General features: G+C 43.4%; 1 protein-coding gene across 1 annotated transcript in view; it reads left to right on the forward strand.

Moving 5' to 3' along the window:
• csmd3b (CUB and Sushi multiple domains 3b) overlaps window positions 1-20,816 on the forward strand; it is a 2,092,226-nt gene that overhangs the window by 1,829,872 nt on the left and 241,538 nt on the right. The window contains exons 37-41 of the mRNA XM_041189252.1: window positions 1,634-1,738; window positions 2,109-2,227; window positions 10,128-10,197; window positions 15,590-15,706; window positions 15,963-16,172. Coding sequence (XP_041045186.1) covers window positions 1,634-1,738; window positions 2,109-2,227; window positions 10,128-10,197; window positions 15,590-15,706; window positions 15,963-16,172 — 621 coding nt within the window. The remainder of the gene's footprint in view (window positions 1-1,633; window positions 1,739-2,108; window positions 2,228-10,127; window positions 10,198-15,589; window positions 15,707-15,962; window positions 16,173-20,816) is intronic.

Here is a 20,816-nt window from a genome sequence, read left to right on the forward strand (position 1 = left end):
GGCTAGCAGATGTGTAGGAGGACTGAAATTTGTGGGCCCGTATGCATTTATTGCAAAAAGCTAGTACGTTGGTAGAATATAATCAAAGAAGGCTAATGGAATGTCGGCCTCTATCACAAGGGGTTTGGAATGCAAAAGAAAGGAAGTGATGCTTCAGTTGTATAAAACCTTGGTTCGATCCCATCTGGTGCACTGTAGCTGTCATCATTTTGTACACTGTCAAAAAAGAAAGAAAAAACTTAGCATCCTTTCATGACATTCGGACTTCTTAAAGCTCCTTACAGCTAATGAAGTGCTTTTCAAGTATAATGACTATATTGGAAATGAAGAGGCTTACAATGCAGATTCACTAGAAAAATATAACATGGCTAAAGATTAACTTATAAACACAGATTTTATAAACTTCTTTTATACTCTAATTTTAGAAGATTGAGGATTGAGTCCATTAAAATATTAAAGGGTTAGAGTCTCATCTGATGTCAACATAACACCCACTTCTAGCAGCAATAAGAATTAGGAGCCTTTGTATTTTTTGCTTCCTCTGCCCAGGTACATTCAGTCTCTGAAGAAGGGTCATACGGACTCGAAACGTCAACTCTGTTTCTCTTTCCACGGATGCTGTCAGACCTGCTGAGTTTTTGCAGCATTTTCTGTGTTTGTTTTACATTCAGTCTCTGCTCACAATCCCAGGTGAGAGCAGTTAAACTCAGATCAGGACAAAGACTGACCTTGAAACTTTGCTGATCGGCATAGCTCATATACTCACTGACCAACTCACAGTGGTGATGGTAGTGATGGAGTATGGGTAGTGAAATTGGTCTTGGGCTTTAGCATAATGGGCATTAGTGAATCAGCAGTCCTTTTAACAGCTGCCCAATTATGGAAAAGAAAATGCAGCGGCCTGTAAAACAGGCTCCATTTTGTGTGACATCCCGAGGCTAATTTCATGACCACCGAATCATGGGGGTAAAAAGCTTGCATTTATACCAAGTCTTTTTTTGCTGGAATAATAGGGTGAACGCCAACTTGAATTAAGTTTGAGTAACCTAAACCAGCCTACAAAGAGCTATGATACACAGCTTGCCACAATTTGGCACCAAATTGGGAGTTTGCTTCAAGAAAGTGGTAAGACTGAGTTGTGTTGGAAAAATTGTCAGGATAACCTTGTCAGCAACCAACTAATCTCACCTGGGTTGGACTGAGTTTCCCTGGATAGGTGAAAATCAGCTCCTTGTCGGACAGAGAGAATATAATCTTCTAAGGGAGTAAGTCTTCTCTTATCTTTTAAAATGGATCAACCAGTGGTGATATTGAAAGGAGCATTTACCAGGCCAGTGCGCATGTATACTATAACGGTTGGACACAATAAATATTGGAAGATTGAGCAGGTTCGAGTATGTGCCTATAAAGGAACTAGCCCAACTTCCCAAGATTTACAGCACCTAGGTGAGCCAATGCGTCTGGGTGCAGATCCAAGAAATTCCTTCCTACGTTATCCAGGTCATCCAAGTTCTTGACAAGGAGGGAAGAAGAGAAAAGAACATGAACACAATTACAAACCAAACAAAAATTGAGAGGATAGTATGGAACCCAAATGCTAACTATTTTTATTTCTATTTTATTTCATCTTCAGGCACTACAATTCCAGCATTCCTAAACAGCACATCTAATAATCTGTACCTCAACTTTCAATCAGACATCAGTATTTCGGCTGCTGGCTTTCACCTAGAATACACAGGTAATGCAGCTCATATCCATTTGGACACCTGCAGCTAAAAGTCACGAGGCAGCTCCGTGACTCAGGCAGATTTCTGCGCTCTTTCATGCACATGTGTGAAAAAGTGCAGGCCCTGACTCTCCCTCCTCCTTCCGTCCGCACAGGTAGCACTGAGTGCTGCTGGGCATATGTCATGCTGGGCGAGCCTTAATTGGCCTCCTCATGTAAAATGGTGGCGGGCAGCCGATCACGGGTGGCAATCGGCTCTGCTCCTGCCCACGCCCCCTCCTGCTCAGCCCACACCACAGGGAGAAAATTCTCCCCCAATGTTCTTTTGAAGAGAACATGTCATTTTAAGTATCAGTGGCTAATATGAAGTATGATTTTACAGCCATAGGATTGGATTCCTGCACAGAACCACTTACTCCCAGCAATGGAATCAAAAATGGAGACAGGTACTTGGTTGGAGATGTACTATCATTTCAATGTGATCGAGGATACTCTCTTCAGGTAAGCAATTGGAGTCATAATATTAAAAAAAAATCATTTTCAAAAGCTTTGCAGAGTCTACCATTCCATTTAGTGTTGACACACATCATTTGATAATAGAACAATAAATTTTCACATTAAGGTAATGTTTTAGAGTCCAAAGGGGAAACAAGATGATGCCAGAGTTACAATTCAACAGGAAGATGTATTATCGCATTCCTGCTTAATTCCTATCCACCACCATATTAAGTGCACAGATATTTTAGGTGGATGCCTCATGAAAATCAAAGTTCCGTCATGCCATCAGGACCTTTCTTAAATTTTAATTTCTTTTATTTATTCATTCATGGGATGTCAGAATCGGTGCCAAAGCAGCTTTTATTGCCTTATTGAACTGCTGCAGTCTGTGTAGTCGAGGTACTCTCACAGTGTTCTGATAGGTCAAAGTTTCCAGGATTTTGCCCCAGTGACGATGAAGATATGTTGAATTATTTCCAAGACAGGATAGTGTATGACTTGGAGGAGAACTTGGAGTTGAGGATGTTCCCATGCACCCGAAAAACTTGTCCTTCCAGATGGCAGAGTCTGTGTGTTTGGGAAGTGTTGGCAAGTTATTGCAGTGCATCTTTGAGATCATACACATAACAACCACAACGTGCTTAAGATGGAGGGAGTGAAGGTTTAATGGGATGTCTGTCAAATAAGCTGCTTTGTCCTGGATGTTGCTGAACTTCCTGAGTGCTCTGGGAGTTGCAGTCATTGAAGTGAGTGAAGTGTTGTTCCTTGTAGATGGTGGAAAGTTTGAGAACTTGGGAGGTGAATCACTTGCCACAGAATACAGAGGCTCTCATCTGCCCTCGTAGCCATAGTATGTATGACTGGTCCAGTTAAGTTTTTGGTCAATGGTGACCCTCCAGAATGTTGATATTAAATGGTTCAACATTGGAATGCTATTGAACATCAAGGAAGGATAGACTGTTTCTTGTTGGAAACGTTCATTGCCCGGCACTTGTGTGGTGTGAATGTTCCTTGCCACTGATCAGCCCAAGCTTGAATGCTGTCCATGTTGCGTTGCATGTTGGCAAGGACTGTTTCATTATCTGAGGAATTGCAAATGGAACTGAACAATTATGCAACTGTGCAACCATCGACGAACATTCCCACTTCCCACTTTTGACCTTAGGATGGAGGGAAGTCCATTGATGAAGCAGCTGAAGATGCTTGGCCCTAGGGCACTACCCTGAGGAACACCTGCAATGATATTCTGGGGCTGAGAAGATTAGCCTCCAACAACAACAACCATCTCCCCTTATGCTAGGTATGATTCCAACCAGCAGAGAGCTTTCCCCCTGATTCTCATTGACTTCAGTTTTGGTGATATGCTCTGCCCTTAATATCAAGGCAAAATTTGGCTGTCACTCTCACCTCACAACTGTAATTCAGCCCATTCAACTATGGACAAAGGCTGTAATGAGGACTAGAATCGAGTTGTTCAAGCAGAACCCAAACTGAGCTTTGAAGAGAAAATTATTAGTGATTAAGTACCATTTGATAGTACTGTCAATGACATCTTCCATAGTCCACCGATGAATGAGAGTAGGATAATGGATGGTAATTGGCCAGGTTGGATTTATCCTGTTTCTCCCCTGACATTCAGTGGCATTACTATCATCAAATCCCCCATCATAAACATCCTGGGGGTAACCATTGACCTGAAACTTAACTGTGCCAGCCACATAGATGCTGTGGCTTGCAGGAGCAGTTCAGAGACTTGGTATTCTATAGCAAATGACACACCTATTGATTCTCCAATGTCTCTCCACCACTACTACAAGACACAGGTTAGGAGCATGATGGATACATTCCAATTGCCTGGGTGAATGCAACCAATTTGATTGGCACCTCATCCACCACCATAAACATTCGTCCCCTCCACCACAGGTGCCATCTACAAGATACACTGCAGCAATTCACCAAGGTTGATGACAGGAAGCAAAGTGTTATGGTTGACGGGTATTTCTGTGACTGCAAGTCGATTTCTGGTGGGATTTCACAGGATTGGTATTGGGTTTTTTGCTGTTTGTTGTATATAATCAATGATTTGGACATAAATATAGGGGGGTATGATTAAGAAGTTTGCATATGATTAAAAAATTGATAGTGAAAAGAAAGCTGTAAACTGGAGGAAGATATCAATGATCATGTAGGCAGAAAAGTGGCAAATTCAATTCATTTCGAAGAGATGTGATTGAATGCATTTGGGGAGCATAAACAAGTCAAGAGAATACATATTAAATGGTAGGATTTTGAAATGTATGGAGGGACCTTGGAGTGCATGTCGACAGATCCCTGAAGGTAGAAATGCAGAAACGTAGGGGGGCCAAGAAGGGATACTATTGAGTATCCTTTACTGACTAAGGTGCAGAATACAAGAGCAAGAAGGTTATGCTACAAGATCATGGGGCAGAATTTTATGTTCCACGGGTGGGCGTATGCCCAACCCGATTGGGCATAAAATAGCGCGCGATGACGTCGGGCGAGCATCCCGATGTCATCATGCACTCGTGCGATATTTCAGTCGGCAGGCGTGTGTGAGAGTTGGCAGCAAACCCGTCGACAATTAAGATGCCTATTAAGGCCATTAATTCATTAATTTAAAGCTATTTTCTGCTGCCCGTCCAACCTTACGGTTAGTGGGTGGGCAAATTGGCCAGGTGGCCTTTGGATTCTTTAGGAAACTTCATCCACGGGCGGGATGATTAATTAATTAATTAATTAATTAACATTAATTAAAATAAAAATGTTTTTACATAATTTTTATTATGTTTATGTTCATGTGAGTGAGTCCTATGTGGGGCATGTTTTTCACATTTTCAGAACCCTTTTTTTGATTTTAATATTCTTTGGCTCCCTCAGGCTCCCCTGCGCATGTGCAGTCTTTTGCGCTTGCACTGCTCCCGCCCCCACCTGGGCTGCACTGAGCTTCTCGGCGTGCCTTTCATGCTGGTTGGCAGTTAATTGGCCAGCCAGTGTGAAATAGTGGTTGGGGGCGGGAAGTGGACTGTTTCCTGGCCACTCCCAGGCCTGCCCACCCGACTACCTGAAAAGCCTGCCCCTTATGAAATAGGAGCAGGAGTAGGCCATTCAGCCACTCGAACCTGCTACACCATTCAGTAAGTCCGAGGCTGACCTGATTGTGCCTGCGGTAGTTTCAGTTCCTGCAGCGAGGATCGCGGAGCGACCATAGGAAGGGAGGAGAGGGGCCAGGAAGGATTGGGGAAGAGAAGGTACTGAAGACACCCTCCCCCACAGCAGCAGGAGTCACTGTCCCAAGGCAGGAAGCTGAGGAGGCAGAGGAACCCACCCAAGGTACGGCACGCAACGAGAGCGCCCACCATGGCCGGCCACATCCTGGAGGTGGTGGCATCTTCCAGGGAGTGCCGCAGCCTCTTGCAGGCCGGTGTCAAGAAGGCACTGTCAGCTGCCAGCTATAACTTCCTGCAGATCAACTCGCAGGTGAACCAGGCGGCCGGGAGCCTGGGCAGACGGCGAGCACTGGGTCCTCGGGTTCCTTCAAGATCAACTGGCAGCACCTGGAGGGCCAGAGCTGCCCGGCCACCACCCCTACACCCACACCCCAGGGCTGGCAGTGGAGAGCGGCCGTGAGCCACAAGGGGAAGTTGAAGAGGAGCCCTGCTAGGGTGAAAAACAAGAAGAAGCTGGATGGGTGGAGGAAGGGTGGTGTTGGCCAGAGGAAAGGTACCAAGGGAAACAGCATGCCGAGGCTGGACGGGCAGCACCGGAAAGTGGCCAATAAGCCGGTGCCAGGCACTGATCCGGCTGCCAGGCAGGAAGGTGAAAAAGAGGTGAGAGCTAAGAGCGTCCCTGAGGGAACTGGGCAAGGAGCAAAGCGGTGAAGGAGGGAAACAGAAAACATTCTAGTGGAGAAAATATCAACTCCACTTTCCTGCCTGTCCGCCCATAACCTCCAACTTACTTATTCATCAAAAAAACTGTTAAATTCAGCCTTGAATATATTCAATGCCTCAGCCTCCAAGCTCTCTGGGGAAGAGAATTCCAAAGCCTGGTGACCCTCTGAGAGAAGAAATTTCTCCTCATTCTTCTTTTTCTTAAATGGGAGACCCTTTATTATTAAACTGTGTCCCCTAATTTCCCCTCAGACAGCTTCACTGGTGCCTACCCTGTCAGACCACTCAGAATCTTATATGTTTCAGTAAGATCACTTCTCACTGGAAGAGTTCCAAAGAAGAGTTATTCAGCTCAAAACATTGACTCTGTCTCTCACTCATCAATGCTATCCCCAACCTGCTGAGTTTTTGCAGCACTATCTGTTTGTATTTCATTGTCTCACTAATGCAGTTGTAGCAAGACTTCCCTAGTTTTATATTCCATCCCCCTTGCAATAAAGGCCAACATTCCATTTGCCTTTCTAATTACTTGCTTGATAACTTTTTTTTATTCATGTACATGGACACCCAGATCACACTGTATTGCAGCATTCTGCAGTCTGTCTTCATTTAAATAAGAATCCACTTTTTTCCTTCCTGCCAAAGTAGACAATCTTACATTTTCCCACAAATAAACTCCATCTGCCAAATTTTTGCCCACTCACTTAACCTGTTGTCATACCCAGAAGACATGAATATATACGTATATATCTATATCATCCTGGCTATCCTGTAATTTTTTTTAAATGGACAAAGGATTTACACTGACTGACACCTGACTAGCTACAAAGCTTACAAAAGGGATTTCTAGCCTTCAGAAAACAGCAGGGACCTTGTTATCGATAAGGAGGCCCTAATGCCCGCCTGTAACTGCAGAAATCAAATTTCAAGAAAATGCACAAAGACCCTTTATGTTTCTAAGGCAGAGCTCTGGCCAATGGAGATGACACATCTGCAAGGACAAAATGACCCTGAAACCTGCTAAACTTACAAATGGATGAAACATTAACCTTCTTAAGAACCCAGACCACGAATATACATCCTTTGTCCAGACCAAGGCGAAGAAGTGGGAGTTATGTCACATGACCCTGCCCCCAAGCTGCTAGAACCTGTAATATTGCCTAGTGGAGCTGAACAAAGGCAGTCTGCCATCTTCCATCAATACAACAGCAGCAGGATCAGAGCTCTGGCCAGGCTTAAATTGCCTGGCCCTCACCTACAGTGCTTCTACTGAGACATCTGAACTTCTGTACCAATGCCTACTGCAAAACTAATTGATCTGCACGTGCTTCTCCCATCACTGGAAAAGTGGATTACCCTGCATCAGTTTTAGCCTGCTAACCACTGTGATGGAATGCTCCAGTTCACTTTTGATTATGGATCCTGGATGCATGTGAAACAATCATTCTTATTTTGTCTGTGGTATTTGCCCTGTACCACTTTCTTTCCCTTTTCCCTCTTTTATTGTGTGAATGTACCAAAGTTATGTAGCAAAATCCCTCACTGTGTTTTGAGTATGTGTAAAATAAACTAACCCTCTGATTTTATCCTATCCCGAGTTTGCTGTGAGGTTATTAATAAAGGATTGGATCACTCCAAAACTAAGGGTTTGTGGAAAATACGCCACCACGGGGGAAATCAAAAATCGAAAACACCTTTCTGTTTACAGAGGGTTGGTGGGAGGAAAAATCAGGGCTATTTTAAATTAAACTCTCCTCCTGTCCTTAACACCATCTATATCTATTTTCAGGTGCTTTGTATCCTCACAACTTGCTTTCCTACCTGCATTTGTATTGTCAGCAAATTTGACTACAGTACAGCCAGCCCCTTCATCTAAGTCATTAATATATATCATAAAGAAGTGAGGAATTGGCACTGACCCTTTGTGGCACTCCAGTATTTACAATTTTCCAAGTTGAAAATGACCCACTTATCTCGACTCTCTTTGCTGCTCGTTAGCCAATCCTCTATCCAGGCTAATACATCACCCCCCAAAACCATGAGCTCTTATATACAAACAGAAAATGCTGGAAAAACTCAGCATCTGGCAGCATCTGTGGAGAGAGAAACAGAGTTAATGTTTCAAGTCCATACAGCTCGTCCTTAGAGCTCTGAAGAAGAGCCAGACCTGCTGAGTTTTTCCAGCATTTTCTGTTTTTATTTAAGAAATCCAGCGGCTGCAGTATTTTGCTTTTATCCATGAGCTCTTATTTTGTAAAGTAGCTTCTTATGTGGTACCTTATGAAATGTCTTCTGGAAATCCAAATATAGTCCGTCTACTATAAAATTCCCCTTTATCCACCCTGCTTATTACATCTTGAAGGAACTCTAATGAATTGGTCAAATATGCTTTTCACAAAACCATATTGACTCTGTCTGATAACATTATGATTTTCTAAATCTCTTGCTGCTACTTCTTGTCTTTCCCAATGACAGATGTTAGATTAAATGGCCTATAGTTTCCTGCTTTCTATCGCAGCTAGGGAATTGCACACAGTTCTAGTCACCGTATCATAGGAAGGATGTGATTGCAGCAGAGAGGGAACAAAAGAGATTTATGAGGATGCTTTTGGAAAATATTCACTATGAGGAAAGATTTGACAGGTTGGGTTTATTTTCTTTTGAACAGAAGAGATTGAGGAGGATTTAATTGAGATGTTTAAAACTGAGATGCCTAGAAAAAGTAGATAGAAAGGACCTATTTCCATTAGAAGGGAGGTCAAAACTAGAGGAGGTACATTTAAAGTAATTGCTAGAAGGATTAGAGGGTAGTTGAGTAGTATTTGTTTTCATCCAGAGCGTCATGGTGTCTGGAACTCATTGACTGAATGGGTGGTAAATGTAGAACCCCTCATTACATTTAAAAAAACACTTGGATATACACTTGAGGTACCATAACATTGCAGGGCTTTGGATCAAGCTGAAAGGCTGGATTAGGCCTGAATTAGGCTGGATAGCTGTTTCTCAGCTGGCAGACTTCAGTATGATATAGCCAAAGTGATTGAATGCGTGGTTGCTTGAAGTTAATGAAAAGCTACATGAACAGGTAGGCACCTTACTTAATAATGCTCTCAACCTCACCATCACCAACTTGGTGGTTCTGCTGAGCCCATGATCTCCAGGCAGACTATTGCCAAGGATCTGAATGTTGGGTGGTCTTTCCTGGTCTTGCTTCTCTCCCGAGTATTGTGAGCCATTTTGTCCTGTAGAAAAGAAGTTCATGATCAGCTGTTGTGCACATGTTGGGAGCTGTTTCTTGTAGTGCATATACCGACAGTAAGAAGAAACAGGTTGAAGGTCGGATGTGTTCAATGGAAAGGATGTGGCTGGAGTGTGAAGCGAGAAAAGAGTTTCTTGTTCTGCGATAGCTACCATGTAGATGGATTGCTATTATTGTCTGTTGTGAAGAGAGCAAACAAGTGTTTGTCCTCTCATAAATGATGCTGGGTGATTGCATCATTCACTCCGCCCCTGCTCAAACTCGCTGCCTGAATACACTTATTTCCAGAAATTGATGTTGAACAGGAGAAATTGTTCCACCAGATCATAAGAATTCAGAATTCAAAGCATTGCCACATAAAAATTATAGTTATTCCTTCAATAGAAACAGAAGGCTGCTTTGCTGGCAGGCATTTAACATTTTGTTCATGTTTACAGTCCAAAATGTTGTATCAACAATGTGAAACAGTGTAATACATGACATTTTATCTGCCAAAACCACTTAATAAATACATTTACAAGAAAGTTGAATTCCACTGCAATGTCAATTGATATTACTCACTACAAGGCCCTCTTATAGTAAAATAATCTGTTACTGATTAATTCTTCTATGGATATCTCTGTATTTTTTTTTTACCAAAATCATACTTGTATCTTCTTGCAGATTATTGCCACTTACTTAATTTCCTTTTATAACTGACATTTCTTTGAATAAAGTATGTTGCTTTCTTCAGGGACATTCCTATATAACATGTATGCCAGGACCAGTACGGAGATGGAATTATCCTATTCCCATGTGTATAGGTATGTATGTTTACAATTTGGGAATCAGATTAATTTTAATATATTCCTGTCTCCTGACCTTCCTGGCCACCACTCACACAATTTAACCCTAAGTGCACCAGTTGTTGCATTTGATTTCAATGGAAGGGAAATCAAATTGTCACTAAGAGGCTACCAGAGCTCAGTGAGTTATCTATCCCTCCTCAACAAATGCAGTAGCAACATCTGTTGCGGGATAGTTATGTGTCTATCCATGCTGCTCACCAACAGTGCAGAAAAAAGTTATTCGGCTCAACAGGAGCATGGCAGTATTGGTGCTCCAAATGAACCCCCTCCCACCCTCCTCCTTCTAACCCCATTGAACTGCTGCAACAAGTGATAGTCTCGGGGTTATAAAGACAGAAAATGCTGGAAAAACCCAGCTGGTCTGGCAGTATCTGAGGAGAGAGAAACAGGGTTAATGTTTTGAATCCGTATGATTCTTCTTCAGAGCTTCCAGACCTGCTGAGTTTTTCCAGCATTTTCTGTTTTTATTTCAGATTTCCAGCACCCACAGTATTTTGCTTTTATCAAACTCTTGGGATTTGCTGGGTGTGACTAGGTTGTTACTGGTTTGTGAAAAAAAAGTCCCTATGTTTATGAGTAAAACGCAGTTATCTATCTGCGTACTGCATTGTAATTATATGTACTATTGTACAATGATACACCATCAGAGTACCAAGATAATAATGTTAATATACTATATATACTTGACTACATCAGCTTTTCAAGACAACAATCAGCTTTTCAACCCAGGTGTCAACTTGTTAATATTTAACAAGAATTGTGTTTTTTTCCCTACTGACATTGGAGATCATCAGTGTTAACAGCTCAAATCATTTAGAAAGTAGAATTGGAGTCAATCAGGCCTTACCTTCTCCTAGTACTGATGGCACACTTTTTAAATCATGCATTGCATAAAAGCAATGATGTCCTGGCTATATCTATTGTTGTGATAGGCCTGTGTCTCGCCACTCTCTCAATTTAACCCCATGTCAGTGGCAGGAATCAGGAGGCAGGACTAATCCTGCGACTGTAGCTACATCTCAAGATTGTCAGCAGATGGGATCTTTCGGGGGGTTCAAGCCCTAAGTGCTCTGGAGGCAGGCCTGCCGCCAAAGAGCAGAGGTAGACCAAGTCCAGAGTCGGCAGGTCTAAAGACCTGTCTCTGTTCCCAAAAAAATTCAGCCCAATGCTTCCAAGTTAATCGGCGGCTCACCTCGATACAGTTGAAACTTCTACTTTAAACCCCTCCTCACCCTACCTCCTCAGCCTTACTCTCACTCCCCTCATGGTCAGCTCCCACACTCTCATCCCTTTATCCACTTTATGAATAGAACTCACAAGCTCTGTTATAACAGTTTGAAAACATGGAATAGCCCATCAAACTCCCCTGAATGAACAGACTCGTCAAAGCAGCTGTACATACAACTCGAAGCATCTGTAAAATGATGAAGTGGTTGGATTGCAGCCAAGAGCCCATAAACTCCCTGAGTAAACAAACCGACTTCAAAACTGCTAACTCAACAGATGTCTAGACTAGATATGTAAAAGTAATGAGAAAAGATAAAACATTTACACCTGGTTATCATACTAGATTACCATCTTGATAATGTAAAAAATACTCCCTTTTATTGTGGGCTTGTCTCAGGATTCCTTGGTTTCTTACTCTAAAAGAGATCTTGATGAAGGCAATGGTCTTTCATTCAAAATACCTTTATTTACCTTACTAATTCTTTACAAGGTTATAGAATATCAGGTCATTGGTACAGCTACTCTGTGAGGTGCTTCTCACTCATCTCTCAGTGAGTGACGTCACTATGACATAGCTCCTTACACACATGCTTAGTAGCTGTCATTAAAGTTAACTCTTTACATACTCCGCCTTTTTATCCATTAGATTGTATTTTTGGACTCCTCTGAAGATTTAATGTTACAATGTTGATCTTTTAATTGACAACTTGTCAGTTGGCAGAAATAACAAACCGGAAAACATATTGTTTATTAGGTAGTTACATCTGCCAACTACACCCCTGTTATAACTCACCTTCATGAACATAGATACAAATCATGCTCAAACAAAAATAGAAAATGCTGTAAAAACTCAGCAGATCTGACAGCATCTGTGGAAAGAGAAACAGAGTTGATGTTTCGAGTCTGCAGGATCCTTCTTCAGAACTACGTATCTCAGAAGAAGAGTTATACAGACTCAAAACGTTAACTCTGTTTTTCTCTCCACAGATGACATTAGACCTGCTGAGTTTTTACAGCATTTTCTGTTTTTGTTTCAGATTTCCAGCATCCGAAGTATTTTGCTTTTATACAAATCATGCTACAGCATTTAATGATGAACTGTAAAAGAGGAAAGACCATTTCACTTGCTTTTTAAACTCTTCCCGCTGCCAATCCATGCTCCATTCCAACATGCAGCTGGTGCAAAACCTGGCAGCTGGTAAATCCAGAGTGGGTTCTTGATGAGCCCCCAGTGCTGAACGCTTCATCCTTCATAGGTGCGGGCGTGTTCTGGGGTCTGCTCCCCCCTTGCCCTTGTGAAAATTGCTGAGGGTGGAAATGGAGATGGGACCTCTGGTCACCCTGCAAGGCAGCCATTTTTTTCAGTTTGGTCCTGATCGAGACTATGAAAGCCCAGCCCCTTGTTTTCACATGAAATAAATCCATGTTCAGATCTATTTTTCTGCTGTCAGCATTTTGGAGATTATGTCAGCTTTTTTGAAATTGTTGATGAATTTTTGCTTGTTTTCTAAGTTGCAATACATGATATTGGCCCATAACTTCTGAGCTCTGGGGCATCGTACCCAGGGAGCACCCCAAAGATGGACTGGCTTATCCGTCCCCACAATCCTCCACCCCTAGCTCCCAAAATGAAAGTCCCCACATAATGTTTGCACGGCAATTGCCCAAGAAGTTCAAACTTCTGTTGGCAAACATTGGATGGTTCCAACTGTCTTAGCAGCAATAGTTACCCAGAAAAAGTTAGAAGAATTAAAGCTGCTTCTAGCTTCTGAGTAACCCTCCCCCCACCCCCACCCCAACCCTCCACAGGATCCTCTGACTACCTCCAATTGCCCCTTCCCCCATCAATGGAGCCCCTGACTATGCTTCACCACCCTCCATTGTGTATCCCCCCACCCCCCCATAGGATCCTCTGACTACCCTCCACCTACCTGCTCCTCATGTGACCCCCTGAATAATGCCCTCTCCCCAACTACCATCCCCCCTTACTACCCGTCACACCAAACTGCCCTCCCACCCCCTGACTACCATCCTCACACTCCAACTACAGCCCAAGTCCTGACCACCCCCTGAATACCCACCCCTCTCCTAGACTACAGCTCCACACCCAGACTACACCCCCACCCCCGACTACCCTCCTCACCCCAACTGCACCACACAACCTCCGACTACCTGCTCCATCACACTTTGACCACCTGACACCACCTCCCATTGACCATCAGACACCCCCACTGACCACACAACGCACCTGACCTCCCCACTGACCACCCCCACTCCGTCACCATTCTACCCCCACCAGCCTGACTCACCCTACCCCCTATCTCCATGACCTATCCTACTGCCCCCCACCCCCACTACTCCCAATCCAACCCACTTACCATATACATGTACCTTCACCCTGGTTTCTCAAAGTGGCTGGAGCTTTAAACCTACCTGTTTTACAGCACATTGTGCCAAAAAAACGGGAAGGCATGGCTTTCTTTCTTCTGACTCAATTGCCCTGGACGCAAGGCCTTAGGAACCCATTGCATTTTTCTCCCCTGGCCTGAGCTGTAATGTTGGGCAAGAAAGGTTTGGCTGCATTTCTGGATAAATAACTAGGAGCAGAGTGGCAATCTGACTGTGATTGCCTCTCCACGGAAGTTATGTCCTATTGTGTTATAAACTGTTGAGATATTTTATAATGTACTCTGCTTCAAACCCAAGGCTCATTGCAAGCCCTTCCTCCTGTATGTATCTATGATAGATTTTTCGTAATGAGTGAACTGTTTGATGTCTGGGTTTACTGCCTCATGAGCTGCTTGAGAAGTACACAAGGCTTGTTGGTGTAAGTGCATTGTGATTGGTTGTTATTTTTATTCCAGGAAATACAATTTCATTTTCTGAATCATATTTGAAAATAGTGCATTCATGCAGTTTAATAAGCAGACCACAAATTGCAAGGAAAAGTTCATTCCTCCTTGCTTTTGAATAGATGAAAATGTGTTCCTCGATCAAATGCATTATTACTGTGTGAGACTGAAGTCTCAATCTTGTGCGGGGCATATCTTATAACTCTGAAGGTAATCAGAGCAGTATTGTGTAGAATTCATAAGAAAAAATGGATAGTGTCCTGGGGAGGAGTTACATTAGTATTAAAACAAAAAGAAAGAAGAATGCTTTTCTAAAAAAGCAGATAATATAAATCATTTAAACTAAAATCCATAGGCTTGAAATTCCAGTGTTGCATTCCAAAGGTAGAACTTCATTTTGATCCCATCCCAAATCCAGGGGACAAGCCTCATCCCACTTTAGGATTGAGCACCCAACCCAATAGAAGTGCCCATCTGGTGCAAAAGCCAGATTTTGATGCACTCTTTGAGAGGTAATATAAGCAACTTTTTTGTATCGTTTGATGGGATGTGAGCATCCCTAAGTGCCCTTGAATTGTAGCTTACTAGGCCATTTCGGAGAGCAGTTATGAGTCAACCACATTACTGTGGATTTGGAATCACATGTAGGCCAGATCAGATAAGGATGGCAGATTTCCCTCCCTAAAGAACATTGGTGAACCAGATGGGTTTTTATGACAATCAGTGATAGTTTCAAGGCCACCATTCCTGAGACTAGCTTTCAATTTCAGATTTTATTTCCTGAATTTAAATTCCACCAGCTGCCGTAATGGGATTTGAACCCATGTCCCCAGAACATTAGCTTGGGCCTCTGGATTACCAATCCAGTGACATCTCGCCTAACTAGAAATGAGGATGTTACAGTTTCCCAGGTAAAAGATTTCCTCCCCTCACTGGTGGCCTCATACATTAATGGGATCAGTTGCTGACTGTCTTTGCCTATTGTGCCCCAACATTACATGTGTACCTGCTGCCTTACTGGGCTGGATTCCTGGAGGAAACTTCCTCCTCAGCCAATATGGCTCTAAACTGATGTTGGGGGCATATATTGAGGAAGTTTCTGTGGGGATTTTCTCATAAGTGTATCTTCTTGGCCAACAAAATAGGGGAAGTAGTTTTGTAATTGTTTTAAATCTGTAACTTTAATATTGGTGGTACTTTTTATTGATTTGCTGTCCTCATTTTGCCTCTCCTTATTTTCCTTCATGTACAAATTTGTTCTTTTATAGCCCAGTGTGGTGGTTCTCTGACTGACTTCAGTGGAGTCATTCTTAGCCCTGGGTTTCCTGGAAACTACCCAAGTAGCTTGGACTGCACTTGGACCATAACACTGCCTATTGGCTTTGGTATGTCATGAGAATTGGAACAGTTTGCATGTTACTTTGTCAGGTACAACAGCTGCAGCTGCCTATTGTCTGGAATGAGCTAATGCCCATCTATAGTAACAGTAACAGTCAGTTGTCCTCTTTACGGTGTTCAGTAATTAAATCTATGAACCGTCTGTTCTGGACACTTGAATGTATGAGCATGCAGTCCTTCATTCATGATATGTATCTTTAAGAAACTAATTCATTTTATTTTTATGTCATTTGTAACCTTCAGGCGTGCATTTGCAGTTTGTCAATTTTTCCACGGAAACAATCCATGACTACATAGAAGTGCGGAGTGGGTCTGCAGCAACTGGGACAGTAATTGGTAGATTTAGTGGTCCTCAGGTGCCAGCACCACTTTTCAGTACAACTCACGAAACAACCCTGTACTTTCACAGTGATTATTCCCAAAATAAGCAAGGCTTCCGCAGCATATATCAAGGTAAGTGTTGAAAAATATAAGTGCTAAGATGCCACTGAAAGTTTGATCGGTGACATTGGCACACTTTGGGGTGCCTGGCAGTTCATTCCTAAGGAGTAAGTGTAACAACACTTGAAGCATATATATAGTTGATGTTACCTTCTTCCCAGGCTATCCTTGGGGAGGGGGTAGGGGCGGTGTAAGTAATTGCCAGTAGGGTAAATTTTCTTCTGCTTTGTATCAGAATTTTGCTTATTTAATGCACAGAGACTGGAAGAAAAAACGTAGAGAGTGGTGACCCCTTCATGTGTGCTTTCAGGGGTTTCCAAAGGTGGGGTGGGGTGGAAGGGTGGAGGGAGGATGGGAGTGAGTTTGGAGAGCTTTCATTTGGTAGGGAAAGAAACATAAAGGTAATGATAATTGTGTGGGAGTTATGCCTCCCTTTCTTGAGCCTAAAGTTAAAGTAATTTATACTTTTACAAATGCAAACATGGCTGAAATGTTGCTATTTTAGATCAATTTGTGCAAATGTACCGATTTACTTGCAGCTATTTTGAACAGTGCAAAACAGCAAAAGTTCATCATGGGATTGAATTTTATGGCGCACTGCCCCAAAAGGGAAAATCAGTAAAAACTGGGAAATAAGAATACTGGTCTAAACTGGTCTTCTATATCTTAAAATGGAACACCAGTAAAACTGGGAAATAAGAGTACTGATCCGAACTGTTTCTTCCTTCTGGGGCCGGTGTGTTTGAAGGTGCTGAGGGCTTGTCAGGTAAAGCAAGTGGCCCTCCCAGTCACCCCTGTTTCCCATATTACGATGGTGAGGGAAGGCATCAGGGAGCAGGCACAGATCTGCTTATTACCTCTGAATCCAGGCTACATGGGCTGGATTTTACAGGGTGCTATATTCCCCATCCCCTGAAAAAAAAGTTGGTCATCTGCTAGCCCACCAGAAACCCAGCTGCTCCATAGCGATATTGCGCTGAGAGCAGCCTTAATTGGTTTAGAGTGAGACTTTGCCCCCATCTCGGAGGAAGTCCTGCCCTAGAGAGCTGCTTCCAATCTGATTGGCTGGCAGATCTATAGGTGCAGCAGTGCCAGAATTAAGTGGTGGCCACTTCTGGGACTACAGGCATTCTCTGAGAAGAAGAAATAATGGAGCCTGGACTGAAAGGTGAGTCTGGGATTTTAGACAGGCCTGGTTGACAAACGCCAGTGAGAACAGGGAGGGGGTGTGGGGGCTCTGGTTCGAGAGGCCAGAAGCTGAGGATTAAGCGGGGTGGGGGTTTATGACCTTGAGGTGGAGGCTTCCGATGGTCATCGGGGACGCTCCAAAGGAGGTACCTCCCCATCCTGCCCAACAGGCACAGCAATCAATTAGGAAGGTAAATGGAATGTTGGTATTTATTGCAAGGGGAATCGAGTATAACAGTAGGGAAGTGTTGCTACAGCTGTGCAGGGCCCCAGTGAGACCGCATCTGAAGTACTGTGTACAGCCTCCTTACTTAAGAAAGGATATAATTGCATTCAAAACAGTTCAGAGAAGGTTCATTCAGTTGATTCCTGGGTTATCTTATGAAGAAAGGTTGAGCAGGTTGGGTCTATACCCATTGGAATTTAGCAGAATGAAAGGTGATCTTACTGATCAATATAAGATCTTGAGGGGCCTCGACAAAGTTGATGCTGACAGGATGAGAGAACGAGGGGACACAGTTTGAAAATTGGGGGTCTTCCATTTAAGACTGAGGTGAGGAGAAATTTCTTCTCTCAGAGAGTTATTAGTCTTGCGGAATTCTCTTCCCCAGGAGGCTGGGGCATTAAATACATTCAAGACTGAGTTAGATAGGTTTTTGATTGGCAAGGGAGTCAGTGGCTTTTGGGGCAGACAGGAAAGTAGAGTTGAGGCCATGTCAGATCAGCTATGACCTTATCGAATTGTGGAGCAGACTCGAGGGGCCGAATGGCCTACTCCTGCTCCTAATTCTTGTGTTCTTGTTATTATTTAGTAGCCCACGCAGTGAAAGCTGACCCCCTTGCCTTTGCCTTTCCCTGCTGCATGTAAAATAGTGGTGGAGGCAGAATGAGGCCCTTAAATGGCTGTTAATTGGCCACTTAAGGACTAAGGATTGGTGAACTGCCTGACACCTTTCCTGCCTACTGTTATATGGGAGACCTGTGGGTGGAAAGGCCACCACCTTTATTTTACAAGCCCTTCAAACATGCTTGCGGGGCAGCTGTAAAATCCAGCCCCATGACTCTTATTCCTCGAGGGCTGCCTGTGGTTCCAGCAGCGACCTGGCTCAATCCTGGCACTGCTGAGATGACAGAGCATCTGGCCAATCTGAGCGCAGGTGGGGACAGAACGCCCACTCTGAATCAATTAAAACTACTTCCAGTGTTTTATCTCTTTGGGGTAGCCAGTCCCTGAGTCGACAGGCTCAAGAGCGACTTTCCTGTCAGGGGGATGGCTGGGGAGAAATACGCCACCGCACAAAACCCAGCCCATGATGATTCATAAATACACAGCAGCCATGGTGGGCAAAGTGAAAAATAGGTGAAATTCCTTCCCCATATACATGCACATGCGGTGCATTTTATACTGGTGTTTCACTTTTGAAGATTGTTCCCTTATATCTTTCAACAACTTTACAGTGTGAATTAAATTGTGAGCATGATAGCTAAAGATATTCTTTTCTTTTACAAATATTTTAGATAATGAAAGAATAGTTGAGGACTGTCTAAAAGAGTTCTTAAACCAAAACCATCTTCCTGTTTGGGCTTTTCCCATTTTACTTTTTGTCATTACAATGTTGGTTGACACCCTTCTCCACCTCTTCCTGTCAATCACCTATTCTACGTCCAATCCCGCTGCATTTATGTCTTTCACCAATACATCTTTCCATCTTTCCAACAAGGAAAAGGCGGAGGCATTGAACAGGTATTTTGCTTCTGTCTTCAATGTCAAAGGCGTAGCAAACTTCCCAAAGATAATTAAAGATGAAAGGGTGAATGGGAGGGAGGAACTTAAAACAATCACCATCACTAGGGAAAACTAATTTTTAAAAATCTTATTCCTGGGATGTAGGCATCGCTGGCTGTGCCAGCATTTATTGTCCATCCTTAATTGTCCTTGAGAAGGTGGTGGTGAGCTGTCTTCTTGAGCTACTACAGCCCATGTGGTGTAGGTACACCCACAATGCTGTTAGGGTGGGAGTTCCAGGATTTTGACTCAGCGACAGTGAAGGAATGGCAATATATTTCTAAGTCAGGATGGTGAGTGACTTGGAGGGAAACTTCCAGGTGATGGTGCTCTCATGCATCTGTTGCCCTTGTCCTTCGAGATGGTGGTGGTCGTGGGTTTGAAAGGTGCTGTCTAAAGAGCCTGGTGTGTTTATACAGTGCATCTACCACTCTGTGTCAGTGTTGGAGGGAGTGAATGTTTGTGGAAGGGGTGCCAATCAAGCAGGCTGTTTTCTCCTGCATGGTATCAAGCTTCTTGAGTGTTGCTGGAGCTGCAGGAGATGAGTTATTCACTGCAGGATTCCTAGCCTCTGACCTGCTCTTGTAGCCACAGTATTTATATGGCTCATCCAGTTCCGTTTCTGGTCAATGGTAACCCCCAGGACATTGATAGTGGGGGATTCAGCGATGGTAATGCCATTGAATAGAAACATAGAAACCAGGAGCAGGAGTAGGCCATTCAGACCTTCAAGCTTTCAGTATGATCATGGCTGATCCTCTATCTCAATGCCATATTCCCTCTTTCTCTCCATACCCCTTGATGTACCTAATATCCAAAAAATTATCAATTTCTTTCTTGAATATACTCAGTGACCCAGCCTCCACAGCCTTCTGTGGTAGTGAATTCCACAGGTTGACCACTCCTTGAGTGAAGAAATTTTTCCTCATCTCAGTCCTAAATGGCCTGCACTGTATCCTGAGACTGTGGCCCCTGGTTCTAGACTCCCCAACCAGGGGAAACATCCTCCCTGCATCTAGTCTGTCTAGCCCTGTTAGAATCTTATGTGTTCCAATCAGATGCCCTCTCATTCTTCTAAACTCCAGTGAATACAGGCCCAGTTGAACCAACCTCTCCTCATACGACAGCCCTGCCACCCCTGGTATCAGCCTAGTGAACCTTCGCTGCACTCCCTCTATGGCAAGTATATCCTTTCTTAGGTAAGGAGACCAAAACTGCACGCAATACTCCAGGTGTGGTCTCACCAAGGCCCTGTCTCTAACTGCAGTTAAGACATCCCTACTTCTGAACTCAAATCCTCTTTCAATGAAGGCCAACACGCCATTTGCCTTCCTAATTGCTTGCTGCACCTGCCTGTTGACTTTCATTGACTGGTGTACAAGAACACCCAGATCCCTTTGCGCATCCGCATTTCCCAGTATATCACCATGTAAATAATACTCTGCCTTTCTGTTTTTCACATCGAAGTGTATAGCTTCACATTTATCCACGTTATACTGCATCTGCCATGCATTTGCCCACACACACAACTTGTCTAAATTTCCCTGAAGCCTCTTTGCATCCTCCTTATAACCCCGCCCAGTTTATGTCATCAGCAAACTTGGAAATATTGAACTTGGTTCCCTCATCCAAGTGATTCACATATGTCGTGAATAGTTGGGGCTCAAGCACTGATCCCTGCG

Source organism: Carcharodon carcharias, chromosome 6, assembly GCF_017639515.1.
Source record: "Carcharodon carcharias isolate sCarCar2 chromosome 6, sCarCar2.pri, whole genome shotgun sequence".
Taxonomy (NCBI): domain Eukaryota; kingdom Metazoa; phylum Chordata; class Chondrichthyes; order Lamniformes; family Lamnidae; genus Carcharodon; species Carcharodon carcharias.